This window comes from Triturus cristatus, chromosome 3_1 (assembly GCF_964204655.1).
Source record: "Triturus cristatus chromosome 3_1, aTriCri1.1, whole genome shotgun sequence".
NCBI classification, from domain to species: Eukaryota; Metazoa; Chordata; class Amphibia; order Caudata; family Salamandridae; genus Triturus; species Triturus cristatus.
The window spans coordinates 966,513,046-966,540,918 of record NC_140583.1 but is presented as its reverse complement, the minus strand read 5'-3'; the positions used below and the strand labels follow the sequence as shown (position 1 = coordinate 966,540,918).

Genomic DNA, 27,873 nt, shown 5'->3' with positions numbered 1-27,873 from the left:
TGATTTAATCGCAAAAAATATGCTTATACTAAGGCTTTTAATTGCATGATTTTCTGTGTAAATACATACCTAAATAAAATCTTACTATTGCAGTGATAGAAGTGCGATTTAAATGTGCATTTTGGGCAGTCGCATTAAAACAAATTCACCAGCAATTCAATGTACAAATAAACGCAATGATTTGCTGGTGCAACATTACTTTTAATTCTGATAGCTTTAAAAAAAAAAAACGCTTAAAAAAAGGCTTTACATCGGTTTCAGACATGCAGCCACATAAAGGCTCTATGAAACGCACAGAAGTGAGTTTATATTTACTTCTCCCCTTGACGTTTTATTTTTTTATGCCGGTATGCTTGATTTTCAGTTGTCCATCCATCAAATTTAAAGCTGACAATCACATGGAAACAAAAGTGACTGTTATATTTCCAAACTTATATTTTCTTTATATACCTTTTTTATTAATCTTTAACGTGATGGACTAAGAAATATGTAGTGGAAACAAACTCAGTAGGAACATATACATTGTTCCATGCATGCAAGGAGACTGCAAAAGCAAAAAACTATTCCTTTCAATATACCAACTAATGTAAATAACATTATGTGATGCTATTTGTAAGCGGAGAACAGCTGTGGAGATGTCGCTTCTCTGTCGATGCGTGTCTGCTGTACTGCCTTTAGTGCTCTGGCCCCCGGTGGGGCGAGGTTACAGTACACGCTCTGCTGGTGACGCTGCAAGGAGGGCAGACCTCATCTGGCACCAAGTGCACATGGCTGTGCTGATGTGCTATTATAATTGACAATGCCTATAGACCTTGACAGCGCCTTTAGCTCTCGGATTTCCGAGACCTATTGACTTTGCAAGTGCTTCTTGGAGTAGCCACTAGGTAGATACTTAGCCATAGGTTTGCAACAAGAGACCCTGTGGACTAGGAGTCTCTTAAGGTAACTTTATCCTTTTAATTGTCAAGTGCTTATGTTACTTGAATAGCAAAGGTGATTTTAGAAACACTCCACCTGTGTTTTGTTTAGTAGAAAATGTTGCATGTTTTCCCGTTTGCCTTCTCAATAGATGCGGATTCAGTTTTAAGTATTCTTAAATTTCTTTTGTGTATGTTTTTAGGACCCAGGGCCGCCACCACCATCCCCTCTGATGGGTTTAAAGCCATTGCAACTTCTGGAGGTTAAAGCTAGGGGAAGGTTTGGCTGTGTCTGGAAAGCTCAGTTATTGACTGAATATGTAGCTGTGAAAATATTCCCTATTCAGGTATGAATGAATTTAAATGAATATTTAACATTTACGTGAAATGTTGATTTCTTTATACTTTTTATTGGCAGAATTCTATTTGAAATGTAGACCATTCAAAAATGAACTTCACATAGCCAGTAGTTCTGCACAATTTATCATTGTTGTGCCACATTCCGAACAAGTGGAAACCATAAAGTTACATTGAAGTCAGACACTGATAAAGAAATATTTGTGCTGCTACCCACGCAAAGTTCAGATTGAATGCTTGCACTCCAAAATAGTCAATTATTGGGCTTTTCTAAATTTAGCTTTCTTGTATATTTATCGTAGCAGTTAGCCAATTTTATTTTTGAACTGTTCATAAGTGAAACGTAGCCACTTGTGTTAATTTTATTTACAAATGTCAGATTGTATTTGTCTCAGCGTTTACAGCAAATGCGAGTTGCATTCCATGAAAGACACTGTTTACATTTTAATGGGCAGTCGCGTTTTTGCGCTGCACGAATTTGTTTTGTGGTACTATATAATAGTTAAAATAACTTCCTAATTAAAAAGCACTGTTGAGGCACCAAAACCAAGTTAAAACATATCATGCCTCCCTTTTGCAATAGGGCCTCAAATCTCTAAAATTCTTATGACATACCTTACGTTCTAATGGCCAGATGGAACACAGTCATAGATTTTCCTGTAATATTTCGAAATCTTTTGCCCCAGTTGCATAGAGCTCGTCTGGATCCTAAGAAAAATATTGATGCCAAATTAAATGATACATAGTCTTTGCAGGAAATCCTGTCATACATGTACTGGGTGATCAGAAATGCCCTTTTTTAGGTCTCTCCTAAGACAGCGCATGCAATGTGTCATGCAAGACCTTTTGATTTCGAGCAGTGGGCTTAGAAACTGACAATTGCTTACCGTTGATTGGCTTCATTGTCCCTCTCACTTACGTACCTCTTATTAGCCTTCTGCTTTAGGCTTCCTCCCTCTTAGTGTGATTGATCCTCCCCATGAGCAAAGACACATTAGTTGTCTTTAGGCTGGGCTTTTTTTCCTTTGGTACAACATTCTTCTTTGTGTTTAAGCACCCTACATGAGTTTTAAGCTGTCTTCCTTGTGTACTTCTCCTACCTCTCTGTTGCTCTCAGCTCCCAACCCTGCGCTGTGTCCTCTTACCCCAGCACCTCCTTCCCACCCTCTGTTGTCCATGTACTTGCTCCCAGCCCCCCCGCCGTCAGCTGTGTCCACTCGCCCTCCCTCTGTTGTCTGCTCTGCCCACTCGCCCTCCCTCTGTTGTCTGCTCTGCCCACTCGCCCTCCCTCTGTTGTCTGCTCTGCCCACTCACCCTCCCTCTGTTGTCTGCTCTGCCCACTCGCCCTCCCTCCGTTGTCTGTTGTGCCCACTGCCCTCCCTCCGTTGTCTGCTTTGACCACCCGCCCTCCGTCCGCTTTGATCCGTTGTCTGCTTTGCCCACCCACCTGCCCTCCCTCTGTTGTCTGCTTTACCCACCCACCTGCCCTCTGTTGTCTGCTTTACCCACCCACCCGCCCTCCCTCTGTTGTCTGCTTTACCCACCCACCCGCCCTCCCTCTGTCTGCTTTGCCCACCCACCCGCCCTCCCTCTTGTCTGCTTTGCCCACCCACCCGCCCTCCCTCTGTTGTCTGCTTTGCCCACCCACCCGCCCTCCCTCTGTTGTCTGCTTTGCCCACCCACCCACCCGCCCTCCCTCTGTTGTCTGCTATGCCCACCCACCCGCCCTCCCTCTGTTGTCTGCTATGCCCACCCACCCGCCCTCCCTCTGTTGTCTGCTATGCCCACCCACCCGCCCTCCCTCTGTTGTCTGCTATGCCCACCCACCCGCCCTCCCTCTGTTGTCTGCTATGCCCACCCACCCGCCCTCTGTTGTCTGCTATGCCCACCCACCCGCCCTCTGTTGTCTGCTATGCCCACCCACCCGCCCTCCCTCTGTTGTCTGCTATGCCCACCCACCCGCCCTCCCTCTGTTGTCTGCTATGCCCACCCACCCGCCCTCCCTCTGTTGTCTGCTATGCCCACCCACCCGCCCTCCCTCTGTTGTCTGCTATGCCCACCCACCCGCCCTCCCTCTGTTGTCTGCTATGCCCACCCACCCGCCCTCCCTCTGTTGTCTGCTATGCCCACCCACCCGCCCTCCCTCTGTTGTCTGCTATGCCCACCCACCCGCCCTCCCTCTGTTGTCTGCTATGCCCACCCACCCGCCCTCCCTCTGTTGTCTGCTATGCCCACCCACCCGCCCTCCCTCTGTTGTCTGCTATGCCCACCCACCCGCCCTCCCTCTGTTGTCTGCTATGCCCACCCACCCGCCCTCCCTCTGTTGTCTGCTATGCCCACCCACCCGCCCTCCCTCTGTTGTCTGCTATGCCCACCCACCCGCCCTCCCTCTGTTGTCTGCTATGCCCACCCACCCGCCCTCCCTCTGTTGTCTGCTATGCCCACCCACCCGCCCTCCCTCTGTTGTCTGCTATGCCCACCCACCCGCCCTCCCTCTGTTGTCTGCTATGCCCACCCACCCGCCCTCCCTCTGTTGTCTGCTATGCCCACCCACCCGCCCTCCCTCTGTTGTCTGCTCTGCCCACCCACCCTCCCTCTGTTGTCTGCTCTGCCCACCCACCCTCCCTCTGTTGTCTGCTCTGCCCACCCACCCTCCCTCTGTTGTCTGCTCTGCCCACCCACCCTCCCTCTGTTGTCTGCTCTGCCCACCCACCCTCCCTCTGTTGTCTGCTCTGCCCACCCACCCTCCCTCCGTTGTCTGTTGTGCCCACTGCCCTCCCTCTGTTGTCTGCTTTACCCACCCACCCTCCCTCTGTTGTCTGGTTTGGCCCACCCACCCACCCTCCCTCTGTTGTCTGGTTTGGCCCACCCACCCACCCTCCCTCTGTTGTCTGGTTTGGCCCACCCACCCACCCTCCCTCTGTTGTCTGGTTTGGCCCACCCACCCACCCTCCCTCTGTTGTCTGGTTTGGCCCACCCACCCACCCTCCCTCTGTTGTCTGGTTTGGCCCACCCACCCACCCTCCCTCTGTTGTCTGGTTTGCCCCCCCCACCCTCCGTTGTCTGGTTTGCCCCCCCCCACCCTCCCTCCCTCTGTTGTCTGGTTTGCCCCCCCCCACCCTCCCTCCCTCTGTTGTCTGGTTTGCCCCCCCCCACCCTCCCTCCCTCTGTTGTCTGGTTTGCCCCCCCCACCCTCCCTCCCTCTGTTGTCTGGTTTGCCCCCCCCACCCTCCCTCCCTCTGTTGTCTGGTTTGGCCCAACCACCCACCCTCCCACCCTCCCTCTGTTGTCTGGTTTGGCCCAACCACCCACCCTCCCACCCTCCCTCTGTTGTCTGGTTTGGCCCACCCACCCACCCTCCCTCTGTTGTCTGGTTTGGCCCACCCACCCACCCTCCCTCTGTTGTCTGGTTTGGCCCACCCACCCACCCTCCCTCTGTTGTCTGGTTTGGCCCACCCACCCACCCTCCCTCTGTTGTCTGGTTTGGCCCACCCACCCACCCTCCCTCTGTTGTCTGGTTTGGCCCACCCACCCACCCTCCCTCTGTTGTCTGGTTTGGCCCACCCACCCACCCTCCCTCTGTTGTCTGGTTTGGCCCACCCACCCACCCTCCCTCTGTTGTCTGGTTTGGCCCACCCACCCACCCTCCCTCTGTTGTCTGGTTTGGCCCACCCACCCACCCTCCCTCTGTTGTCTGGTTTGGCCCACCCACCCACCCTCCCTCTGTTGTCTGGTTTGGCCCACCCACCCACCCTCCCTCTGTTGTCTGGTTTGGCCCACCCACCCACCCTCCCTCTGTTGTCTGGTTTGGCCCACCCACCCACCCTCCCTCTGTTGTCTGGTTTGGCCCACCCACCCACCCTCCCTCTGTTGTCTGGTTTGGCCCACCCACCCACCCTCCCTCTGTTGTCTGGTTTGGCCCACTCACCCACCCTCCCTCTGTTGTCTGGTTTGGCCCACCCACCCACCCTCCCTCTGTTGTCTGGTTTGGCCCACCCACCCACCCTCCCTCTGTTGTCTGGTTTGCCCCCCCCACCCTCCCTCCCTCTGTTGTCTGGTTTGCCCCCCCCCCACCCTCCCTCCCTCTGTTGTCTGGTTTGCCCCCCCCACCCTCCCTCCCTCTGTTGTCTGGTTTGGCCCAACCACCCACCCTCTGTTGTCTGCTTTGGCCCCACCCGCCCTCCCTCTGTTGTCTGCTCTGCCCACCCACCCTCCCTCTGTTGTCTGCTCTGCCCACCCACCCTCCCTCTGTTGTCTGCTCTGCCCACCCACCCTCCCTCTGTTGTCTGCTCTGCCCACCCACCCGCCCCCCCTCTGTTGTCTGCTTTGCCCACCCTCCCTCTGTTGTCTGCTTTGCCCACCCACCCACCCTCCCTCTGTTGTCTGCTTTGCCCACCCACCCACCCTCCCTCTGTTGTCTGCTTTGCCCACCCACCCACCCTCCCTCTGTTGTCTGCTTTGCCCACCCACCCACCCTCCCTCTGTTGTCTGCTTTGCCCGCCCTCCCTCCCTCTGTTGTCTGCTTTGGCCCCACCCACCCTCCCTCTGTTGTCTGCTTTGGCCCCACCCACCCTCCCTCTGTTGTCTGCTTTGGCCCCACCCACCCTCCCTCTGTTGTCTGCTTTGGCCCCACCCACCCTCCCTCTGTTGTCTGCTTTGGCCCCACCCACCCTCCCTCTGTTGTCTGCTTTGGCCCCACCCACCCTCCCCTTGTTGTCTGGTTTGGCCCACCCACCCACCCTCCCTCTGTCTGGTTTGGCCCACCCACCCACCCTCCCTCTGTTGTCTGGTTTGGCCCACCCACCCACCCTCCCTCTGTTGTCTGGTTTGGCCCACCCACCCACCCTCCCTCTGTTGTCTGGTTTGCCCCCCCACCCTCCCTCCCTCTGTTGTCTGGTTTGCCCCCCCACCCTCCCTCCCTCTGTTGTCTGGTTTGCCCCCCCCACCCTCCCTCCCTCTGTTGTCTGGTTTGCCCCCCCACCCTCCCTCCCTCTGTTGTCTGGTTTCCCCCCCCCCCCACCCTCTCTCTGTTGTCTGGTTTCCCCCCCCCCCCACCCTCTCTCTGTTGTCTGGTTTGCCCCACCCACCCACCCTCCCTCTGTTGTCTGGTTTGCCCCACCCACCCACCCTCCCTCTGTTGTCTGGTTTGCCCCACCCACCCACCCTCCCTCTGTTGTCTGGTTTGGCCCCCCCCACCCACCCTCCCTCCCTCTGTTGTCTGGTTTGGCCCCCCCCACCCACCCTCCCTCCCTCTGTTGTCTGCTATGCCCACCCCACCCGCCCTCCCTCTGTTGTCTGCTATGCCCACCCACCCGCCCTCCCTCTGTTGTCTGCTATGCCCACCCACCCGCCCTCCCTCTGTTGTCTGCTATGCCCACCCACCCGCCCTCCCTCTGTTGTCTGCTATGCCCACCCACCCGCCCTCCCTCTGTTGTCTGCTATGCCCACCCACCCGCCCTCCCTCTGTTGTCTGCTATGCCCACCCACCCGCCCGCCCTCTGTTGTCTGCTATGCCCACCCACCCGCCCGCCCTCTGTTGTCTGCTATGCCCACCCACCCGCCCTCTGTTGTCTGCTATGCCCACCCACCCGCCCTCCCTCTGTTGTCTGCTATGCCCACCCACCCGCCCTCCCTCTGTTGTCTGCTATGCCCACCCACCCGCCCTCCCTCTGTTGTCTGCTATGCCCACCCACCCGCCCTCTGTTGTCTGCTATGCCCACCCACCCGCCCTCCCTCTGTTGTCTGCTCTGCCCACCCACCCGCCCTCCCTCTGTTGTCTGCTCTGCCCACCCACCCGCCCTCCCTCTGTTGTCTGCTCTGCCCACCCACCCTCCCTCTGTTGTCTGCTCTGCCCACCCACCCTCCCTCTGTTGTCTGCTCTGCCCACCCACCCGCCCCCCCCCCTCTGTTGTCTGCTTTGCCCACCCTCCCTCTGTTGTCTGCTTTGCCCACCCACCCACCCTCCCTCTGTTGTCTGCTTTGCCCACCCACCCACCCTCCCTCTGTTGTCTGCTTTGCCCACCCACCCACCCTCCCTCTGTTGTCTGCTTTGCCCACCCACCCACCCTCCCTCTGTCTGCTTTGCCCACCCACCCACCCTCCCTCTGTTGTCTGCTTTGCCCACCCACCCACCCTCCCTCTGTTGTCTGCTTTGGCCCCACCCACCCTCCCTCTGTTGTCTGCTTTGGCCCCACCCACCCTCCCTCTGTTGTCTGCTTTGGCCCCACCCACCCTCCCTCTGTTGTCTGCTTTGGCCCCACCCACCCTCCCCCTGTTGTCTGCTTTGGCCCCACCCACCCTCCCCCTGTTGTCTGCTTTGGCCCCACCCACCCTCCCCTTGTTGTCTGCTTTGGCCCCCCCACCCACTCTCCCTCTGTTGTCTGGTTTGGCCCATTCTGTTGTCTGGTTTGGCCCAGCCACCCACCATCCCTCTGTTGTCTGGTTTGGCCCACCCACCCACCCTCCCTCTGTTGTCTGGTTTGGCCCACCCACCCACCCTCCCTCTGTTGTCTGGTTTGGCCCACCCACCCACCCTCCCTCTGTTGTCTGGTTTGGCCCACCCACCCTCCCTCTGTTGTCTGGTTTGGCCCACCCACCCACCCTCCCTCTGTTGTCTGGTTTGGCCCACCCACCCACCCTCCCTCTGTTGTCTGGTTTGGCCCACCCACCCACCCTCCCTCTGTTGTCTGGTTTGGCCCACCCACCCACCCTCCCTCTGTTGTCTGGTTTGGCCCACCCACCCACCCTCCCTCTGTTGTCTGGTTTGCCCCCCCACCCTCCCTCCCTCTGTTGTCTGGTTTGCCCCCCCCACCCTCCCTCCCTCTGTTGTCTGGTTTGCCCCCCCCACCCTCCCTCCCTCTGTTGTCTGGTTTGGCCCAACCACCCACCCTCCCACCCTCCCTCTGTTGTCTGGTTTGGCCCAACCACCCACCCTCCCACCCTCCCTCTGTTGTCTGGTTTGGCCCACCCACCCACCCTCCCTCTGTTGTCTGGTTTGGCCCACCCACCCACCCACCCTCCCTCTGTTGTCTGGTTTGGCCCACCCACCCACCCTCCCTCTGTTGTCTGGTTTGGCCCACCCACCCTCCCTCTGTTGTCTGGTTTGGCCCACCCACCCACCCACCCTCCCTCTGTTGTCTGGTTTGACCCACCCACCCACCCTCTGTTGTCTGGTTTGACCCACCCACCCACCCTCTGTTGTCTGGTTTGACCCACCCACCCTCTGTTATCTGGTTTGTCCCACCCACCCACCCACCCTCTGCTGTCTGGTTTGTCCCACCCACCCACCCTCCCTCTGTTGTCTGGTTTGGCCCACCCACCCACCCTCCCTCTGTTGTCTGGTTTGGCCCACCCACCCACCCTCCCTCTGTTGTCTGGTTTGCCCCCCCCACCCTCCCTCCCTCTGTTGTCTGGTTTCCCCCCCCCCCACCCTCTCTCTGTTGTCTGGTTTGCCCCACCCACCCACCCTCCCTCTGTTGTCTGGTTTGCCCCACCCACCCACCCTCCCTCTGTTGTCTGGTTTGCCCCACCCACCCACCCTCCCTCTGTTGTCTGGTTTGCCCCACCCACCCACCCTCCCTCTGTTGTCTGGTTTGCCCCCACCCACCCTCCCTCTGTTGTCTGGTTTGGCCCCACCCACCCTCCCTCTGTTGTCTGGTTTGGCCCCCCCCCACCCACCCTCCCTCCCTCTGTTGTCTGGTTTGCCCCCCCCCACCCACCCTCCCTCTGTTGTCTGGTTTGCCCCCCCACCCACCCTCCCTCTGTTGTCTGGTTTGGCCCCCCACCCACCCTCCCTCTGTTGTCTGGTTTGGCCCCCCACCCACCCTCCCTCTGTTGTCTGGTTTGGCCCCCCACCCACCCTCCCTCTGTTGTCTGGTTTGGCCCCCCACCCACCCTCCCTCTGTTGTCTGGTTTGGCCCCCCACCCACCCACCCTCTGTTGTCTGGTTTGGCCCCCCACCCACCCACCCACCCTCTGTTGTCTGGTTTGGCCCACCCACCCACCCACCCTCTGTTGTCTGGTTTGGCCCACCCACCCACCCACCCTCTGTTGTCTGGTTTGGCCCACCCACCCACCCACCCTCTGTTGTCTGGTTTGGCCCACCCACCCACCCACCCTCTGTTGTCTGGTTTGGCCCACCCACCCACCCACCCTCTGTTGTCTGGTTTGGCCCACCCACCCACCCTCTGTTGTCTGGTTTGGCCCACCCACCCACCCACCCTCTGTTGTCTGGTTTGACCCACCCACCCACCCACCCTCTGTTGTCTGGTTTGACCCACCCACCCACCCTCTGTTGTCTGGTTTGACCCACCCACCCACCCTCTGTTGTCTGGTTTGACCCACCCACCCTCTGTTATCTGGTTTGTCCCACCCACCCACCCACCCTCTGCTGTCTGGTTTGTCCCACCCACCCACCCTCTGCTGTCTGGTTTGGCCCACCCACCCACCCTCTGCTGTCTGGTTTGGCCCACCCACCCACCCTCTGCTGTCTGGTTTGGCCCACCCACCCACCCACCCTCTGCTGTCTGGTTTGGCCCACCCACCCTCTGCTGTCTGGTTTGGCCCACCCACCCACCCACCCTCTGCTGTCTGGTTTGGCCCACCCACCCACCCACCCTCTGCTGTCTGGTTTGGCCCACCCACCCACCCACCCTCTGCTGTCTGGTTTGGCCCACCCACCCACCCACCCTCTGCTGTCTGGTTTGGCCCACCCACCCACCCTCTGCTGTCTGGTTTGGCCCACCCACCCACCCACCCTCTGCTGTCTGGTTTGGCCCATCCACCCACCCACCCTCTGCTGTCTGGTTTGGCCCACCCACCCACCCACCCACCCTCTGCTGTCTGGTTTGGCCCACCCACCCACCCACCCACCCTCTGCTGTCTGGTTTGGCCCACCCACCCACCCACCCTCTGCTGTCTGGTTTGGCCCACCCACCCACCCACCCTCTGCTGTCTGGTTTGGCCCACCCACCCACCCACCCTCTGCTGTCTGGTTTGGCCCACCCACCCACCCACCCACCCTCTGCTGTCTGGTTTGGCCCACCCACCCACCCACCCTCTGCTGTCTGGTTTGGCCCACCCACCCACCCACTCTGCTGTCTGGTTTGGCCCACCCACCCACCCACCCTCTGTCTGGTTTGGCCCACCCACCCACCCACCCTCTGTCTGGTTTGGCCCACCCACCCACCCACCCTCTGTCTGGTTTGGCCCACCCACCCACCCACCCACCCACCCTCTGTTGTCTGGTTTGCCCCCCCCACCCACCCACCCTCTGTTGTCTGGTTTGCCCCCCCCCCCCACCCACCCTCTGTTGTCTGGTTTGCCCCCCCCCCCCACCCACCCACCCTCTGTTGTCTGGTTTGCCCCCCCCCCCCCCCCACCCACCCACCCTCTGTTGTCTGGTTTGCCCCCCCCCCCCCCACCCACCCACCCTCTGTTGTCTGGTTTGCCCCCCCCCACCCACCCACCCTCTGTTGTCTGGTTTGCCCCCCCCCCCCCCACCCACCCACCCTCTGTTGTCTGGTTTGCCCCCCCCCACCCACCCACCCTCTGTTGTCTGGTTTGCCCCCCCCCACCCACCCACCCTCTGTTGTCTGGCTTGCCCCCCCCCCACCCACCCACCCTCTGTTGTCTGGCTTGCCCCCCCCCCCCCCCCACCCACCCACCCTCTGTTGTCTGGTTTGCCCCCCCCCCACCCACCCACCCTCTGTTGTCTGGTTTGCCCCCCCCCCCACCCACCCACCCTCTGTTGTCTGGTTTGCCCCCCCCCACCCACCCACCCTCTGTTGTCTGGTTTGCCCCCCCCCACCCACCCACCCTCTGTTGTCTGGTTTGCCCCCCCCCCACCCACCCACCCTCTGTTGTCTGGTTTGCCCCCCCCCCACCCACCCTCTGTTATCTGGTTTGCCCCCCCCCCCACCCACCCACCCTCTGTTGTCTGGTTTGCCCCCCCCCCCACCCACCCACCCTCTGTTGTCTGGTTTGCCCCCCCCCCACCCACCCACCCTCTGTTGTCTGGTTTGCCCCACCCACCCACCCTCTGTTGTCTGGTTTGCCCCACCCACCCACCCTCTGTTGTCTGGTTTGCCCCACCCACCCACCCTCTGTTGTCTGGTTTGGCCCCCCCCCCACCCACCCTCTGTTGTCTGGTTTGGCCCCCCCCCCACCCACCCTCCCTCTGTTGTCTGGTTTGCCCCCCCCCCACCCACCCTCCCTCTGTTGTCTGGTTTGGCCCCCCCACCCACCCTCCCTCTGTTGTCTGGTTTGGCCCCCCCACCCACCCTCCCTCTGTTGTCTGGTTTGGCCCCCCCACCCACCCTCCCTCTGTTGTCTGGTTTGGCCCCCCCCACCCTCCCTCTGTTGTCTGGTTTGGCCCCCCCCACCCACCCTCCCTCTGTTGTCTGGTTTGGCCCCCCCCCACCCACCCTCCCTCTGTTGTCTGGTTTGGCCCCCCCACCCACCCTCCCTCTGTTGTCTGGTTTGCCCCCCCACCCACCCTCCCTCTGTTGTCTGGTTTGCATCCCTCTGTTGTCTGGTTTGCCCCCCCCACCCACCCTCCCTCTGTTGTCTGGTTTGGCCCCCCCTCCCGCCCTCTGTTGTCTGGTTTGCCCCCACCCACCCTCCCTCTGTTGTCTGGTTTGCCCCCACCCACCCTCCCTCTGTTGTCTGGTTTGCCCCCACCCACCCTCCCTCTGTTGTCTGGTTTGCCCCCACCCACCCTCCCTCTGTTGTCTGGTTTGCCCCCACCCACCCTCCCTCTGTTGTCTGGTTTGCCCCCACCCACCCTCCCTCTGTTGTCTGGTTTGCCCCCACCCACCCTCCCTCTGTTGTCTGGTTTGCCCCCACCCACCCTCCCTCTGTTGTCTGGTTTGCCCCCACCCACCCTCCCTCTGTTGTCTGGTGTGCCCCCACCCACCCTCCCTCTGTTGTCTGGTGTGCCCCCACCCACCCTCCCTCTGTTGTCTGGTTTGCCCCCACCCACCCTCCCTCTGTTGTCTGGTTTGCCCCCACCCACCCTCCCTCTGTTGTCTGGTTGGGCCCCCCCCCACCTACCCTTCCTCTGTTGTCTGGTTGGGCCCCCCCCCACCTACCCACCCTCTGTTGTCTGGTTGGGCCCCCCCCCACCCACCCACCCACCCTCTGTTGTCTGGTTGGGACCCCCCCCACCCACCCACCCTCTGTTGTCTGGTTTGGGCCCCCCCCCCCACCCACCCTCTGTTGTCTGCTTTGGACCCCCCCCACCCGCCCTCTGTTGTCTGCTTTGGCCCCCCCACCCACCCTCCCTCTGTTGTCTGCTTTGGCCCCCCCACCCACCCTCCCTCTGTTGTCTGCTTTGGCCCCACCCCACCCACCCGCCCTCCCTCTGTTGTCTGCTTTGGCCCCCCCACCCTCCCTCTGTTGTCTGCTTTGGCCCCCCCACCCACCCACCCTCTGTTGTCTGGTTTGGCCCCCCCCCCCCACCCACCCTCCCTCTGTTGTCTGGTTTGGCCCCTGTTAGACCCGGCCCTCGTAACATAGTCAGACCTGACCCCTGCACCTCACACCAGCCCCGAGCCCACGGCCTAGCCGAGCCTTCCCACCCGAGCACACACACCCGACCCGGACTTCCCCCGTCCGTGGCCTTCCTCCTTCGGCCACCCGGGCCCGCGTGCCCACTTCATGCACCAAGATGGCTGCCGGCCCCAGCGCGACCCTGGCCTAGAGGCGCCACTCCGGCTAGAGGACATCGCGCTCCCCTTGGGATGAGAAAGGGAGGAGCAGTTTCCATCACACCTCCGCGCTTCCCTGGGAAGGTGGGTTTCGATCGACCCGCCGGCCTCCCCGAGGGCTGGCTCCACGCCTGCTGGGTGTCTGGGGCTCCTCCCGACCCGGCCCTGAAAGGATCAAAGGACAATGGCAGAAAACCCCCAACAAGTGACCCCCAGGTGACAAGACCCCTGCCTGCACAGACTCCGGACATCAAAGAGGAGTCGCCCTATAACAAGGGGTGCTCTGGGACTGTCCGGCAGATTCGCCTTGGAACACCTGAGACCTGCTGAGTGACTCGCGGCTCCCCGAAGATCGTAAGACCTCCGAACTTGTGCTTGAGCCCTGCTGATTGACTCGCGGCTCCTTGAAGATCGTAAGACCTCCGAACTTATACTCGAGCCTGCTGAGTGACTCGCAGCTCCCACAGACTCTCTTGGTCCCGCCGGACCCCATGACGACAAGCGTATCCCCCAGCTCGAGGATTGTGAGCTGTGTGCCGGGTACGCTCCTGCATTTGATTCCTATCCCCAAAGACTGTCCCGCTACCTCCTAATCCTCCTCCAAGACTTTGTGAGCCCGCGCTCTACGTGTATATATTTTGCCGTGCTGATCATAAAGATCCTACTACCTCGATCTGATAAAGATTTGCTCTCAAGAACTCCTCGTGTAGTGTCTCTCTGTCGTGTGGCGCAGAGTGTACGATCCTAGATACAAGGTTCCTCCCCTGAGGAGTCTCCCGCCAGTGCCCGGCTACGATACCTCGAGGGTGGGTCTCAGGGCAGTCAGGGCCCCTTCCGGGCCCCTCTGAGGTCGCCTTCTAACATTGGTGGCAAGCGACGGGATTCGGGCCCATAATCTAGAAATCGTACCGTGAACGGCTGACGCACTACCGACAAAGATGGCAGAAGGAAACGCCGTGGTTCTCATAGAAGACGACGCCAGTACAGTGTTCCAGGTGGAACAGCTGGAAGAATACACTCACAAAGAACTAAAGCAATTCTGTAAGGAACTCAAAATCGCTACCACTGGTCTCAACACCAAAGAAGATATGCAAAAGGCACTGAAAGCTTGGGTGGATTCGGGAGCCTCCTGCCCAGAAGGAGCGGGGGAGCCCCACGACGAAGCTGGACCCTCCCAAGGAGAACGCAGCAGCAACCAGGTGCGAGGTTTCGTACCAGATGGGGGCCTATCCCCGGAGGAACTCGCAGACAGAGAAAAAAGTCGCCATCACGAGCTCGAATTAGCCAAACTCAAAATTGAGGGCGAGTTGAAATTGGCCGAGAAAAAGCTAGCAGTAGAACAGTTGCGAGTACAAGGAGAACTAGAAGAGAAGAAACTCCAACGAGAACACGAGGGAAGGAGACTTCAACTGGAACATGAACGCAGCTTGAAGGAAATAGAACTGAAAGCAAGAAGCGAAGAAGCGCGGCCCCCGGGGAACCGAGAGGCGGCCGCCCCGACGGAGCAGAAGGTCCACATCCCCAAGGATGTGGTCAAAGAATATTACAAAAATGATGACATTCAGCAGTGGTTCCGGGCCTACGAGGTCGCCATGACCTCCCATCTGGTCCCGCAGAAGGATTGGGGGGCTGGGTTATGGGGACGATTCCTGAGCGAATGGAGAGACACCCTGCTCGACCTACCCACCTCCATGCAGACCTCCTATGAACACATGAAAGCGGCCCTCCTCACAAGATACGGCCTCACCCCGGAGATGTACCGCCAGCGGTTCTGGGACTGCAGGAAGATCCCGGGTACCACCTGGGTGGAATATGTGAATTTCTTCAGCCGCGCCTTCGATGGGTGAATCAAGGGCAGCAAGGTAACCACCCTGGAAGAACTAACCGACCTAATGTTGTGGGAACACCTGGCTGCCAACTGCTTTGTGGAACTACGCCAGCATCTGCTCGACAGCAAGCTCACGGACCCAAGAAAGCTGGCTGTCGAGGCGGATCGCTGGACCAACACCCGGGTCTCCCGGGGCCCTGTAGGAGAGTACCCCTGAGCCAGTCAGGGACCACCCCGCCAGAGAGGGGGGGGACACCAGGGAGGGCAGAGAGAGTCCCAGGCCAGTCCCCCGAAGTCCCAACCTCCACCTTTCCCGGCACCCCCACCAGCTGTATCCGGCCCCCCCTTGAGACGTGGGCACCGGGTAACCATCACTTGTTTCCGTTGCCAGAAGCCCGGGCACTACGCCAACGACCCTGAATGCCCCATGGCCCCACGCACCACCCAGGCAGCACCCCCCATTAGACAGATAGCCAATGTCGCCCTGGGGGAGGAGGTTGAGGAGGCCGAGGAGTGGGAACCCGCCGCTATGGCCCTAGTATCCTTAGGAGATAGAGGGCAGGAGGCTCCCAGGGACCATCTCTCTAACACAAAGAAATATGGGCAGCTCGTAACGATCAATGGCCACCAAGTAGAAGCCCTCCGTGACACCGGGGCCAGCATCACCGGTGTCCTTAGCCATTTAGTCCACGAAGACCAGTACCTCCCCAACGTATTTTGCCCTGTCATTTCAGCCGACAACACGGAAAGCCTATGTAAGGTAGCCCTGGTGCCCTTTGAGTGGGGAGGGGTGGTCGGTAAACTGAAAGTCGCAGTGAGAACCTCCCAGCCTGTCGATTGTCTCCTGGGGAACGACCTGGAGAGTTCCCCCTGGGGACAAGTTGAGCGCAAGACCCACCTAGGGATGATGGGCCTCCCTGAGTGGGTGTGCGCCACCACTCGATCCATGGCGGCTCGACTGACCCCCCTGAGGGAAGTCGACGACGCCCCGACCCCTGAAGATGGGATGGTCCCGGCCGAGGGTCCCCACATCACCCCACCAGAAGAATCTATCGCCAGTGACGAACCCCAACCTTCCGACTCCACCCCAGACACCGAGTTAGGCGATCTGCCCGAATTAGCCCAGTGGCGCCACGAAGGGGGCCCCTCCCGAGAGGAGTTCTGCCGAGAGCAGGCTACCTGTCCATCCCTGGTCGGGCCCCGGCAACAGGCAGAGGCCCAGGCCACGGGCGACCAGACGGGGACGCACCGGGTGTATTGGGAGAATGACCTTTTGTACAGCGAACAGAAGTCGGTGGAGCTAGGGTCCGGCTGGGTGCTGGTGGTACCCCTACGCTTCCGAAACCTCCTCCTGGGCTTGGCCCACGACGTTCCCCTTGCAGGCCACTTAGGTCAGGACAAAACATACAGTCGCCTCGTGACTCACTTCTACTGGCCCAGAATGAAAGCGGATGTGGAAGCCCACTGCAAGTCCTGTCCCACGTGCCAGGCCAGTGGGAAGAGTGGAGGGAAGCGCAAGGCTCCCCTCCAACCCTTCCCTGTCGTCAGTACCCCTTTTGAGCGGGTCGGGATCGACATTGTAGGACCTCTGGACCCCCCAACTTCCCAGGGGCAACGGTTCATCCTCGTCCTGGTGGACCATGCCACCCGTTACCCTGAGGCCATCCCCCTGCGCACCGTCACAGCCCCTGTGGTGGGCAGGGCGTTGATGGGGATCTTCTCCCGCATGGGTTTTCCCCGCGAGGTCGTGAGCGATCGCGGTACCAACTTTATCTCCTGATACATGAGGTCCTTATGGCAACAGTGCGGGGTGTCCTATAAGTTCACCACCCCCAAGGGAACGGCCTGGTAGAGCGGTTTAACCGGACTCTGAAGGGGATGATCGCAGGCCTGGAAGAGCCCCTCCGGCGTAAGTGGGACCTCCTGCTCCCCTGCCTCCTATTCGCCTACTGAGAAGTTCCCCAGAAATCCTTGGGTTTCAGCCCCTTTGAGCTACTCTACGGGCACCCCGTCAGGGGGCCCCTCAGCCTGGTCAAGGAAGAGTGGGAGGCGGCGCCCCGGGGCCCTCCCCGAGATGTGTTCCGTTACGTCCTGACCCTCCGAAATCAGACTAGGAGGTTCCGGGAGATGGCAGAGGCCAACCTGGAGGCGAGTCAGGAGGAGATGAAGCGCTGGTACGACCAGAACGCCGCGCTAGTCGAGTTTCAGCCGGGCCAGCTAGTGTGGGTCATGGCCCCCGTGAAACCCTGCGCTCTCCAGGATAAATGGACCGGGCCCTTCAAAGTGGTTGAGCGGAAGAGCCCGGTCACGTACTTGGTAGACGTCCAGTCGCCCCGGGACCCCCTCCGGGTCCTCCACGTGAACCGCCTCAAGCCCCACTTTGTGCGGACGGAGCTGAGCCTCCTACTGGCCACTGATGACTGGTCCGAAGAAGAGTCAGATCCTCTCCCTGATCTTCTGCGCACCAAGGAGAAGGACGGCTCCGTAGAGGGAGTGAACCTCTCCCCGTCTCACTCCCCAGCAACGTGAGGATTGCCGCCAGCTCCTAGGGCGGTTTCCGGACCTTTTCTCCCTGGTCCCTAAGGTCACCGACTGGTGTATCCATGATGTGGATACCGGGGACCAGCAAATGCCAGATTGGGCAAGGTTCGGTAACCTACCTGGGGCACCAGGTCGGAAGCGGGCGGGTCACCCCTCTACAGCCCAAAATCGACGCCATCCTAGCCTGGGAACCCCCCACTACCCAAACAGAGGTCCGAGCCTTCCTGGGCCTCACGGGATACTACCGGAGATTCATCCGGAATTACGGCAGCCTGGTCGGTCCCCTCACGGGACTCGCGTCCAAGAAACAGCCCAAGAAGGTGCAGTGGTCCCCTGCCTGCCAAGAGGCGTTCAATGCCCTGAAAACGGTCATGTGTACGGCCCCCGTCCTCCAGGCCCCCGACTACTCCAGAGAGTTTGTGGTACAGACTGATGCCTCCGAGCATGGCATCGGGGCAGTCCTCTCCCAGGTAAATGACCAGGGTCGAGACCAGCCCGTGGCCTTCCTCAGCCGAAGGCTGTTGCCCCGGAACAGAGATGGAGTACCATCGAGCGCGAGGCGTTCGCCGTAGTCTGGGCCCTCAAGAAACTACGCCCTTACCTGTTTGGCACCCATTTCAGGGTCCAAACCGACCATCGCCCCTTGCGATGGCTCATGCAGATGCGAGGAGAAAACCCCAAGCTTCTGCGGTGGTCAATCTCCCTCCAGGGGATGGATTTCACCGTGGAACATCGCCCTGGTACAGACCACGCCAACGCCGATGGCCTCTCCCGGTTCTTCCGCCTCAGCGAAGAGAACCCCCAAGAAGATGGGTAGTTCTCTCCGGCTTTCAGCTGGGGGGGACGCGTGTTAGTCCCGGCCCTCGTAACATAGTCAGACCTGACCCCTGCACCTCACACCAGCCCCGAGCCCACGGCCTAGCCGATCCTTCCCACCCAAGCACACACACCCGACCCGGACTTTCCCCGTCCGTGGCCTTCCTCCTTCGGCCACCCGGGCCCGCGTGCCCACTTCATGCACCAAGATGGCCGCCGGCCCCAGCGCGACCCTGGCCTAGAGGCGCCACTCCGGCTAGAGGACATCGCGCTCCCCTTGGGATGAGAAAGGGAGGAGCTTTGCCCCCGCCCACCCTCCCTCTGTTGTCTGCTTTGCCCCCGCCCGCCCTCCCTCTGTTGTCTGCTTTGCCCCCGCCCGCCCTCCCTCTGTTGTCTGCTTTGCCCCCGCCCGCCCTCCCTCTGTTGTCTGCTTTGCCCCCACCCGCCCTCCCTCTGTTGTCTGCTTTGCCCGCCCACCCTCCCTCTGTTGTCTGGTTTGGCCCACCCACCCGCCCACCCTCTGTTGTCTGCTTTGGCCCACCCACCCGCCCACCCTCTGTTGTCTGCTTTGGCCCACCCACCCGCCCACCCTCTGTTGTCTGCTTTGGCCCACCCACCCGCCCACCCTCTGTTGTCTGCTTTGGCCCACCCACCCGCCCACCCTCTGTTGTCTGCTTTGGCCCACCCACCCGCCCACCCTCTGTTGTCTGCTTTGGCCCACCCACCCGCCGTTGTCTGCTTTGGCCCAGCCACCCGCCCACCCTCTGTTGTCTGGTTTGGCCCAGCCACCCGCCCACCCTCTGTTGTCTGGTTTGGCCCAGCCACCCGCCCACCCTCTGTTGTCTGGTTTGGCCCAGCCACCCGCCCACCCTCTGTTGTCTGGTTTGGCCAAGCCACCCGCCCACCCTCTGTTGTCTGGTTTGGCCCAGCCACCCGCCCACCCTCTGTTGTCTGGTTTGGCCCAGCCACCCGCCCACCCTCTGTTGTCTGGTTTGGCCCAGCCACCCGCCCACCCTCTGTTGTCTGGTTTGGCCCAGCCACCCGCCCACCCTCTGTTGTCTGGTTTGGCCCAGCCACCCGCCCACCCTCTGTTGTCTGGTTTGGCCCAGCCACCCGCCCACCCTCTGTTGTCTGGTTTGGCCCAGCCACCCGCCCACCCTCTGTTGTCTGGTTTGGCCCAGCCACCCGCCCACCCTCTGTTGTCTGGTTTGGCCCAGCCACCCGCCCACCCTCTGTTGTCTGGTTTGGCCCAGCCACCCGCCCACCCTCTGTTGTCTGCTTTGGCCCAGCCACCCGCCCACCCTCTGTTGTCTGCTTTGGCCCAGCCACCCGCCCACCCTCTGTTGTCTGCTTTGGCCCAGCCACCCGCCCACCCTCTGTTGTCTGCTTTGGCCCAGCCACCCGCCCACCCTCTGTTGTCTGCTTTGGCCCACCCACCCGCCCACCCTCTGTTGTCTGCTTTGGCCCACCCACCCGCCCACCCTCTGTTGTCTGCTTTGGCCCACCCACCCGCCCACCCTCTGTTGTCTGCTTTGGCCCACCCACCCGCCCACCCTCTGTTGTCTGCTTTGGCCCACCCACCCGCCCACCCTCTGTTGTCTGCTTTGGCCCACCCACCCGCCCACCCTCTGTTGTCTGCTTTGGCCCACCCACCCGCCCACCCTCTGTTGTCTGCTTTGGCCCACCCACCCGCCCACCCTCTGTTGTCTGCTTTGGCCCACCCACCCGCCCACCCTCTGTTGTCTGCTTTGGCCCACCCACCCGCCCACCCTCTGTTGTCTGCTTTGGCCCACCCACCCGCCCACCCTCTGTTGTCTGCTTTGGCCCACCCACCCGCCCTCCCTCTGTTGTCTGCTTTGGCCCACCCACCCGCCCTCCCTCTGTTGTCTGCTTTGGCCCACCCACCCGCCCTCCCTCTGTTGTCTGCTTTGGCCCACCCACCCGCCCTCCCTCTGTTGTCTGCTTTGGCCCCCCACCCACCCACCCTCCCTCTGTTGTCTGCTTTGACCCCCCACCCACTCTCCCTCTGTCTGCTTTGACCCCTCCCTCCCACCCACCCTCCCTCTGTTGTCTGCTTTGGCCCCCCCACCCACCCTCCCTCTGTTGTCTGCTTTGGCCCCCCCACCCACCCTCCCTCTGTTGTCTGCTTTGGCCCACCCACCCTCTGTTGTCTGCTTTGACCCCCCACCCACTCTCCCTCTGTCTGCTTTGACCCCCCCACCCACCCTCCCTCTGTCTGCTTTGGCCCCCCCACCCACCCTCCCTCTGTTGTCTGCTTTGGCCCCCCCACCCACCCTCCCTCTGTTGTCTGCTTTGGCCCACCCACCCTCTGTTGTCTGCTTTGGCCCACCCACCCACCCACCCTCCCTCTGTTGTCTGCTTTGGCCCACCCACCCACCCACCCACCCTCCCTCTGTTGTCTGCTTTGGCCCACCCACCCTCCCTCTGTTGTCTGCTTTGGCCCACCCACCCACCCACCCTCCCTCTGTTGTCTGCTTTGGCCCACCCACCCACCCACCCTCCCTCTGTTGTCTGCTTTGGCCCACCCACCCACCCACCCACCCTCCCTCTGTTGTCTGCTTTGGCCCACCCACCCACCCACCCTCCCTCTGTTGTCTGCTTTGGCCCACCCACCCACCCACCCTCCCTCTGTTGTCTGCTTTGGCCCACCCACCCACCCTCCCTCCCTCTGTTGTCTGCTTTGGCCCACCCACCCACCCACCCACCCTCCCTCTGTTGTCTGCTTTGGCCCACCCACCCACCCACCCTCCCTCTGTTGTCTGCTTTGGCCCACCCACCCACCCACCCTCCCTCTGTTGTCTGCTTTGGCCCACCCACCCACCCACCCTCCCTCTGTTGTCTGCTTTGGCCCACCCACCCACCCACCCTCCCTCTGTTGTCTGCTTTGGCCCACCCACCCACCCACCCTCCCTCTGTTGTCTGCTTTGGCCCACCCACCCACCCACCCTCCCTCTGTTGTCTGCTTTGGCCCACCCACCCACCCACCCTCCCTCTGTTGTCTGCTTTGGCCCACCCACCCTCCCTCTGTTGTCTGCTTTGGCCCACCCACCCACCCACCCTCTGTTGTCTGCTTTGGCCCACCCACCCACCCACCCTCTGTTGTCTGCTTTGGCCCACCCACCCACCCTCTGTTGTCTGCTTTGGCCCACCCACCCACCCACCCTCTGTTGTCTGCTTTGGCCCACCCACCCACCCACCCTCTGTTGTCTGCTTTGGCCCACCCACCCACCCACCCTCTGTTGTCTGCTTTGGCCCACCCACCCACCCACCCTCTGTTGTCTGCTTTGGCCCACCCACCCACCCACCCTCTGTTGTCTGCTTTGGCCCACCCACCCACCCACCCTCTGTTGTCTGCTTTGGCCCACCCACCCACCCACCCACCCTCTGTTGTCTGCTTTGGCCCACCCACCCACCCACCCACCCTCTGTTGTCTGCTTTGGCCCACCCACCCACCCACCCTCTGTTGTCTGCTTTGGCCCACCCACCCACCCTCCCTCTGTTGTCTGCTTTGGCCCACCCACCCACCCTCCCTCTGTTGTCTGCTTCGGCCCACCCACCCACCCTCCCTCTGTTGTCTGCTTCGGCCCACCCACCCACCCTCCCTCTGTTGTCTGCTTCGGCCCACCCACCCACCCTCCCTCTGTTGTCTGCTTCGGCCCACCCACCCACCCTCCCTCTGTTGTCTGCTTCGGCCCACCCACCCACCCTCCCTCTGTTGTCTGCTTCGGCCCACCCACCCACCCTCCCTCTGTTGTCTGCTTCGGCCCACCCACCCACCCTCCCTCTGTTGTCTGCTTCGGCCCACCCACCCACCCTCCCTCTGTTGTCTGCTTCGGCCCACCCACCCACCCTCCCTCTGTTGTCTGCTTCGGCCCACCCACCCACCCTCCCTCTGTTGTCTGCTTCGCCCCCCCCCCACCCACCCTCTCTGTTGTCTGCCTTGCCCCCCCCACCCTCTCTGTTGTCTGCCTTGCCCCCCCCACCCTCTCTGTTGTCTGCCTTGGCCCCCCCACCCACCCTCCCTATGTTGTCTGCCTTGCCCCCACCCACCCACCCTCCCTATGTTGTCTGCTTTGGCCCCCCCCCACCCTCCCTCTGTTGTCTGCTTTGACCCCCCCCCCTCACCCACCCTCCCTCTGTTGTCTGCTTTGACCCCCACCCACCCTCCCTCTGTTGTCTGCTTTGGCAACCCTCCCTCTGTTGTCTGCTTTGGCAACCCTCCCTCTGTTGTCTGCTTTGGCAACCCCCTCACCCACCCTCCCTCTGTTGTCTGCTTTGACCCCCCCACCCACTCTCCCTCTGTCTGCTTTGACCCCCCCACCCACCCTCCCTCTGTTTGCTTTGACCCCCCCACCCACCCTCCCTCTGTTTGCTTTGACCCCCCCACCCACCCTCCCTCTGTTTGCTTTGACCCCCCCACCCACCCTCCCTCTGTTTGCTTTGACCCCCCCACCCACCCTCCCTCTGTTGTCTGCTTTGGCTCACCCACCCACCCACCCACCCTCCCTCTGTTGTCTGCTTTGGCTCACCCACCCACCCACCCACCCACCCTCCCTCTGTTGTCTGCTTTGGCCCACCCACCCACCCTCCCTCTGTTGTCTGCTTTGGCCCACCCACCCACCCTCCCTCTGTTGTCTGCTTTGGCCCGCCCACCCACCCACCCACCCTCCCTCTGTTGTCTGCTTTGGCCCACCCACCCACCCACCCACCCACCCACCCACCTACCCACCCTCCCTCTGTTGTCTGCGTTGGCCCACCCACCCACCCACCCTCCCTCGGTTGTCTGCTTTGGCCCACCCACCCACCCTCCCTCTGTTGTCTGCTTTGGCACTCCCACCCACCCTCCCTCTGTTGTCTGCTTTGGCCCACCCACCCTCCCTCTGTTGTCTGCTTTGGCCCACCCACCCACCCACCCTCCCTCTGTTGTCTGCTTTGGCCCACCCACCCACCCACCCTCCCTCTGTTGTCTGCTTTGGCCCACCCACCCACCCACCCACCCTCCCTCTGTTGTCTGCTTTGGCCCACCCACCCACCCACCCACCCTCCCTCTGTTGTCTGCTTTGCCCCCCCCACCCTCTCTGTTGTCTGCCTTGCCCCCCCCACCCACCCTCTCTGTTGTCTGCCTTGGCCCCCCCCACCCACCCTCCCTCTGTTTGCTTTGACCCCCCCACCCACCCTCCCTCTGTTGTCTGCTTTGGCCCACCCACCCACCCACCCACCCTCCCTCTGTTGTCTGCTTTGGCCCACCCACCCACCCTCCCTCTGTTGTCTGCTTTGGCCCACCCACCCACCCTCCCTCTGTTGTCTGCTTTGGCCCACCCACCCACCCTCCCTCTGTTGTCTGCTTTGGCCCACCCACCCACCCTCCCTCTGTTGTCTGCTTTGGCCCACCCACCCTCCCTCTGTTGTCTGCTTTGGCCCACCCACCCACCCTCCCTCTGTTGTCTGCTTTGGCCCACCCACCCACCCTCCCTCTGTTGTCTGCTTTGGCCCACCCACCCACCCTCCCTCTGTTGTCTGCTTTGGCCCACCCACCCACCCTCCCTCTGTTGTCTGCTTTGGCCCACCCACCCACCCTCCCTCTGTTGTCTGCTTTGGCCCACCCACCCTCCCTCTGTTGTCTGCTTTGGCCCACCCCCACCCACCCTCCCTCTGTTGTCTGCCTTGGCCCCCCCCACCCACCCTCTCTGTTGTCTGCCTTGGCCCCCCCCCACCCACCCTCTCTGTTGTCTGCTTTGGCCCCCCCCCACCCACCCTCTCTGTTGTCTGCTTTGGCCCCCCACCCACCCTCCCTATGTTGTCTGCTTTGGCCCCCCCACCCTCCCTCTGTTGTCTGCTTTGACCCCCCCCCTCACCCACCCTCCCTCTGTTGTATGCTTTGACCCCCCCCCTCACCCACCCTCCCTCTGTTTGCTTTGACCCCCCACCCACCCTCCCTCTGTTTGCTTTGACCCCCCACCCACCCTCCCTCTGTTTGCTTTGACCCCCCACCCACCCTCCCTCTGTTTGCTTTGACCCCCCCCACCCACCCTCCCTCTCTGTGTTGGCCCACCCACCCACCCACCCACCCTCCCTCTGTTGTCTGCTTTGGCCCACCCACCCACCCTCCCTCTGTTGTCTGCTTTGGCCCACCCACCCACCCTCCCTCTGTTGTCTGCTTTGGCCCACCCACCCACCCTCCCTCTGTTGTCTGCTTTGGCCCACCCACCCACCCTCCCTCTGTTGTCTGCTTTGGCCCACCCACCCACCCTCCCTCTGTTGTCTGCTTTGGCCCACCCACCCACCCTCCCTCTGTTGTCTGCTTTGGCCCACCCACCCACCCTCCCTCTGTTGTCTGCTTTGGCCCACCCACCCACCCTCCCTCTGTTGTCTGCTTTGGCCCACCCCCACCCACCCTCTCTGTTGTCTGCCTTGGCCCCCCCCACCCACCCTCTCTGTTGTCTGCCTTGGCCCCCCCCCCACCCACCCTCTCTGTTGTCTGCCTTGGCCCCCCCCCCCACCCACCCTCTCTGTTGTCTGCTTTGGCCCCCCCACCCACCCTCTCTGTTGTCTGCTTTGGCCCCCCCACCCACCCTCTCTGTTGTCTGCTTTGGCCCCCCCACCCACCCTCTGTTGTCTGCTTTGACCCCCCCACCCACCCTCCCTCTGTTTGCTTTGACCCCCCACCCACCCTCCCTCTGTTTGCTTTGACCCCCCACCCACCCTCCCTCTGTTTGCTTTGACCCCCCCACCCACCCTCCCTCTGTTTGCTTTGACCCCCCCACCCACCCTCCCTCTGTTTGCTTTGACCCCCCCACCCACCCTCCCTCTGTTTGCTTTGACCCCCCCACCCACCCTCCCTCTGTTTGCTTTGACCCCCCCACCCACCCTCCCTCTGTTTGCTTTGACCCCCCCACCCACCCTCCCTCTGTTTGCTTTGGCCCCCCCACCCACCCTCCCTCTGTTGTCTGCTTTGGCCCCCCCACCCACCCTCCCTCTGTTGTCTGCTTTGGCCCCCCCACCCACCCTCCCTCTGTTGTCTGCTTTGGCCCCCCCACCCACCCTCCCTCTGTTGTCTGCTTTGGCCCCCCCACCCACCCTCCCTCTGTTGTCTGCTTTGGCCCCCCCACCCACCCTCCCTCTGTTGTCTGCTTTGGCCCCCCCACCCACCCTCCCTCTGTTGTCTGCTTTGGCCCCCCCACCCACCCTCCCTCTGTTGTCTGCTTTGGCCCCCCCACCCACCCTCCCTCTGTTGTCTGCTTTGGCCCCCCCACCCACCCTCCCTCTGTTGTCTGCTTTGGCCCACCCACCCACCCACCCTCCCTCTGTTGTCTGCTTTGGCCCACCCACCCTCCCTCTGTTGTCTGCTTTGGCCCACCCACCCACCCTCCCTCTGTTGTCTGCTTTGGCCCACCCACCCACCCTCCCTCTGTTGTCTGCTTTGGCCCACCCACCCACCCACCCTCCCTCTGTTGTCTGCTTTGGCCCACCCACCCACCCACCCTCCCTCTGTTGTCTGCTTTGGCCCACCCACCCACCCACCCTCCCTCTGTTGTCTGCTTTGGCCCACCCACCCACCCACCCTCCCTCTGTTGTCTGCTTTGGCCCACCCACCCACCCACCCTCCCTCTGTTGTCTGCTTTGGCCCACCCACCCACCCACCCTCCCTCTGTTGTCTGCTTTGGCCCACCCACCCACCCACCCTCCCTCTGTTGTCTGCTTTGGCCCACCCACCCACCCACCCTCCCTCTGTTGTCTGCTTTGGCCCACCCACCCACCCACCCTCCCTCTGTTGTCTGCTTTGGCCCACCCACCCACCCACCCTCCCTCTGTTGTCTGCTTTGGCCCACCCACCCACCCACCCTCCCTCTGTTGTCTGCTTTGGCCCACCCACCCACCCACCCTCCCTCTGTTGTCTGCTTTGGCCCACCCACCCACCCACCCTCCCTCTGTTGTCTGCTTTGGCCCACCCACCCACCCACCCTCTCTGTTGTCTGCTTTGGCCCACCCACCCACCCACCCTCTCTGTTGTCTGCTTTGGCCCACCCACCCACCCACCCTCTCTGTTGTCTGCTTTGGCCCACCCACCCACCCACCCTCTCTGTTGTCTGCCTTGGCCCACCCACCCACCCACCCTCTCTGTTGTCTGCCTTGGCCCCCCCCCCACCCACCCTCTCTGTTGTCTGCCTTGGCCCCCCCCCACCCACCCTCTCTGTTGTCTGCCTTGGCCCCCCCCCCCACCCACCCTCTCTGTTGTCTGCCTTGGCCCCCCCCACCCACCCTCTCTGTTGTCTGCCTTGGCCCCCCCCCCCACCCACCCTCTCTGTTGTCTGCCTTGGCCCCCCCCCACCCACCCTCTCTGTTGTCTGCCTTGGCCCCCCCCCACCCACCCTCTCTGTTGTCTGCCTTGGCCCCCCCACCCACCCTCTATGTTGTCTGCTTGGCCCCCCCAGCCGCCCTCCCCATGTTGTCTTCTTCGATCCCTCACCCGCCCTCCCCATGTTGTCTTCTTCGATCCCTCACCCGCCCTCCCTCTGTTGTCTTCTTCGATCCCTCACCCGCCCTCCCTCTGTTGTCTTCTTCGATCCCTCACCCGCCCTCCCTCTGTTGTCTCCTTCGATCCCTCACCCGCCCTCCCTCTGTTGTCTTCTTCGATCCCTCACCCGCCCTCCCTCTGTTGTCTTCTTCGATCCCTCACCCGCCCTCCCTCTGTTGTCTTCTTCGATCCCTCACCCGCCCTCCCTCTGTTGTCTTCTTCGATCCCTCACCCGCCCTCCCTCTGTTCTCTGCTTTTCCCTCCCTCTGTTCTCTGCTTTGCCCCCCGCCAATTGTTCGCTTTGCCCCCCGCCCACCCTCCCTCTGTTGTCATGTTTGCAAAGCTTAACATGAGGCTATGTATAATGCTCCCAGAATGCTCTCTTGTTAGACGGCGACCTCAGAGGAGCCCGGAAGGGAGTCCTGACTACCCTGAGACCCACCCTCGAGTATCGTAGCCGGGCACTGGCGGGAGACTCCTCAGGTGGAGAAGTCTCGTATCGAGGATCGTACTTCGGGCACCACACGACACAGAAACAACACACCGTGCGTTCTCAGGAACCAATCTTTATCAAATAGGTTAGCACTGCAAATATGTACAAGGAGAGCGCGGGCTCAATGAGTCTCGGAAGGGATAGGGGGTAGCGGGACAGTCTTTGGCACAAAAGTTCAAGGTAAGGATGTACCCGGCGCACAGCTCACAATCCTCGAGCTGGGGGGTAGGCTGGTTGTCGTGGGGTCCGGCGGGACCAGTGGAGTCTGTGGAAGCCGCGAGTCACTCAGCGGGCTCAGGTACAAGTTCGGAGGTCTTACGATCTTCAGGGAGCCGCGAGTCACTCAGCAGGGCTCAGGTACAAGTTCGGAGGTCTTACGATCTTCGGGGAGCCGCGAGTCACTCAGCAGGGCTCAGGTACAAGTTCGGAGGTCTTACGATCTTCAGGGAGCCGCGAGTCACTCAGCAGGGCTCAGGTACAAGTTCGGAGGTCTTACGATCTTCGGGGAGCCGCGAGTCACTCAGCCGGGCTCAGGTAGTTCTAAGTTCCTGGAGCCGCGACCACGTCAGCAGGCTCTCGTTGTTCCAGCGTCAAATCTGCCGGACAGACCCAGAGCACCCCTTGTTATAGGTCGACCCCTCTTTGATGTCCGGAGTCTGTGCAGGCAGGGGTCTTGT

The 27,873-nt window shown here is 61.6% G+C and overlaps 1 protein-coding gene across 2 annotated transcripts in view; it reads left to right on the top strand.

Moving 5' to 3' along the window:
* ACVR2A (activin A receptor type 2A) overlaps nucleotides 1–27,873 on the top strand; it is a 305,735-nt gene that overhangs the window by 155,170 nt on the left and 122,692 nt on the right. For both annotated transcript variants that reach the window (XM_085645617.1, XM_085645616.1), the window contains one exon: nucleotides 1,121–1,264. In XM_085645617.1, coding sequence (XP_085501743.1) covers nucleotides 1,121–1,264 — 144 coding nt within the window. The remainder of the gene's footprint in view (nucleotides 1–1,120; nucleotides 1,265–27,873) is intronic.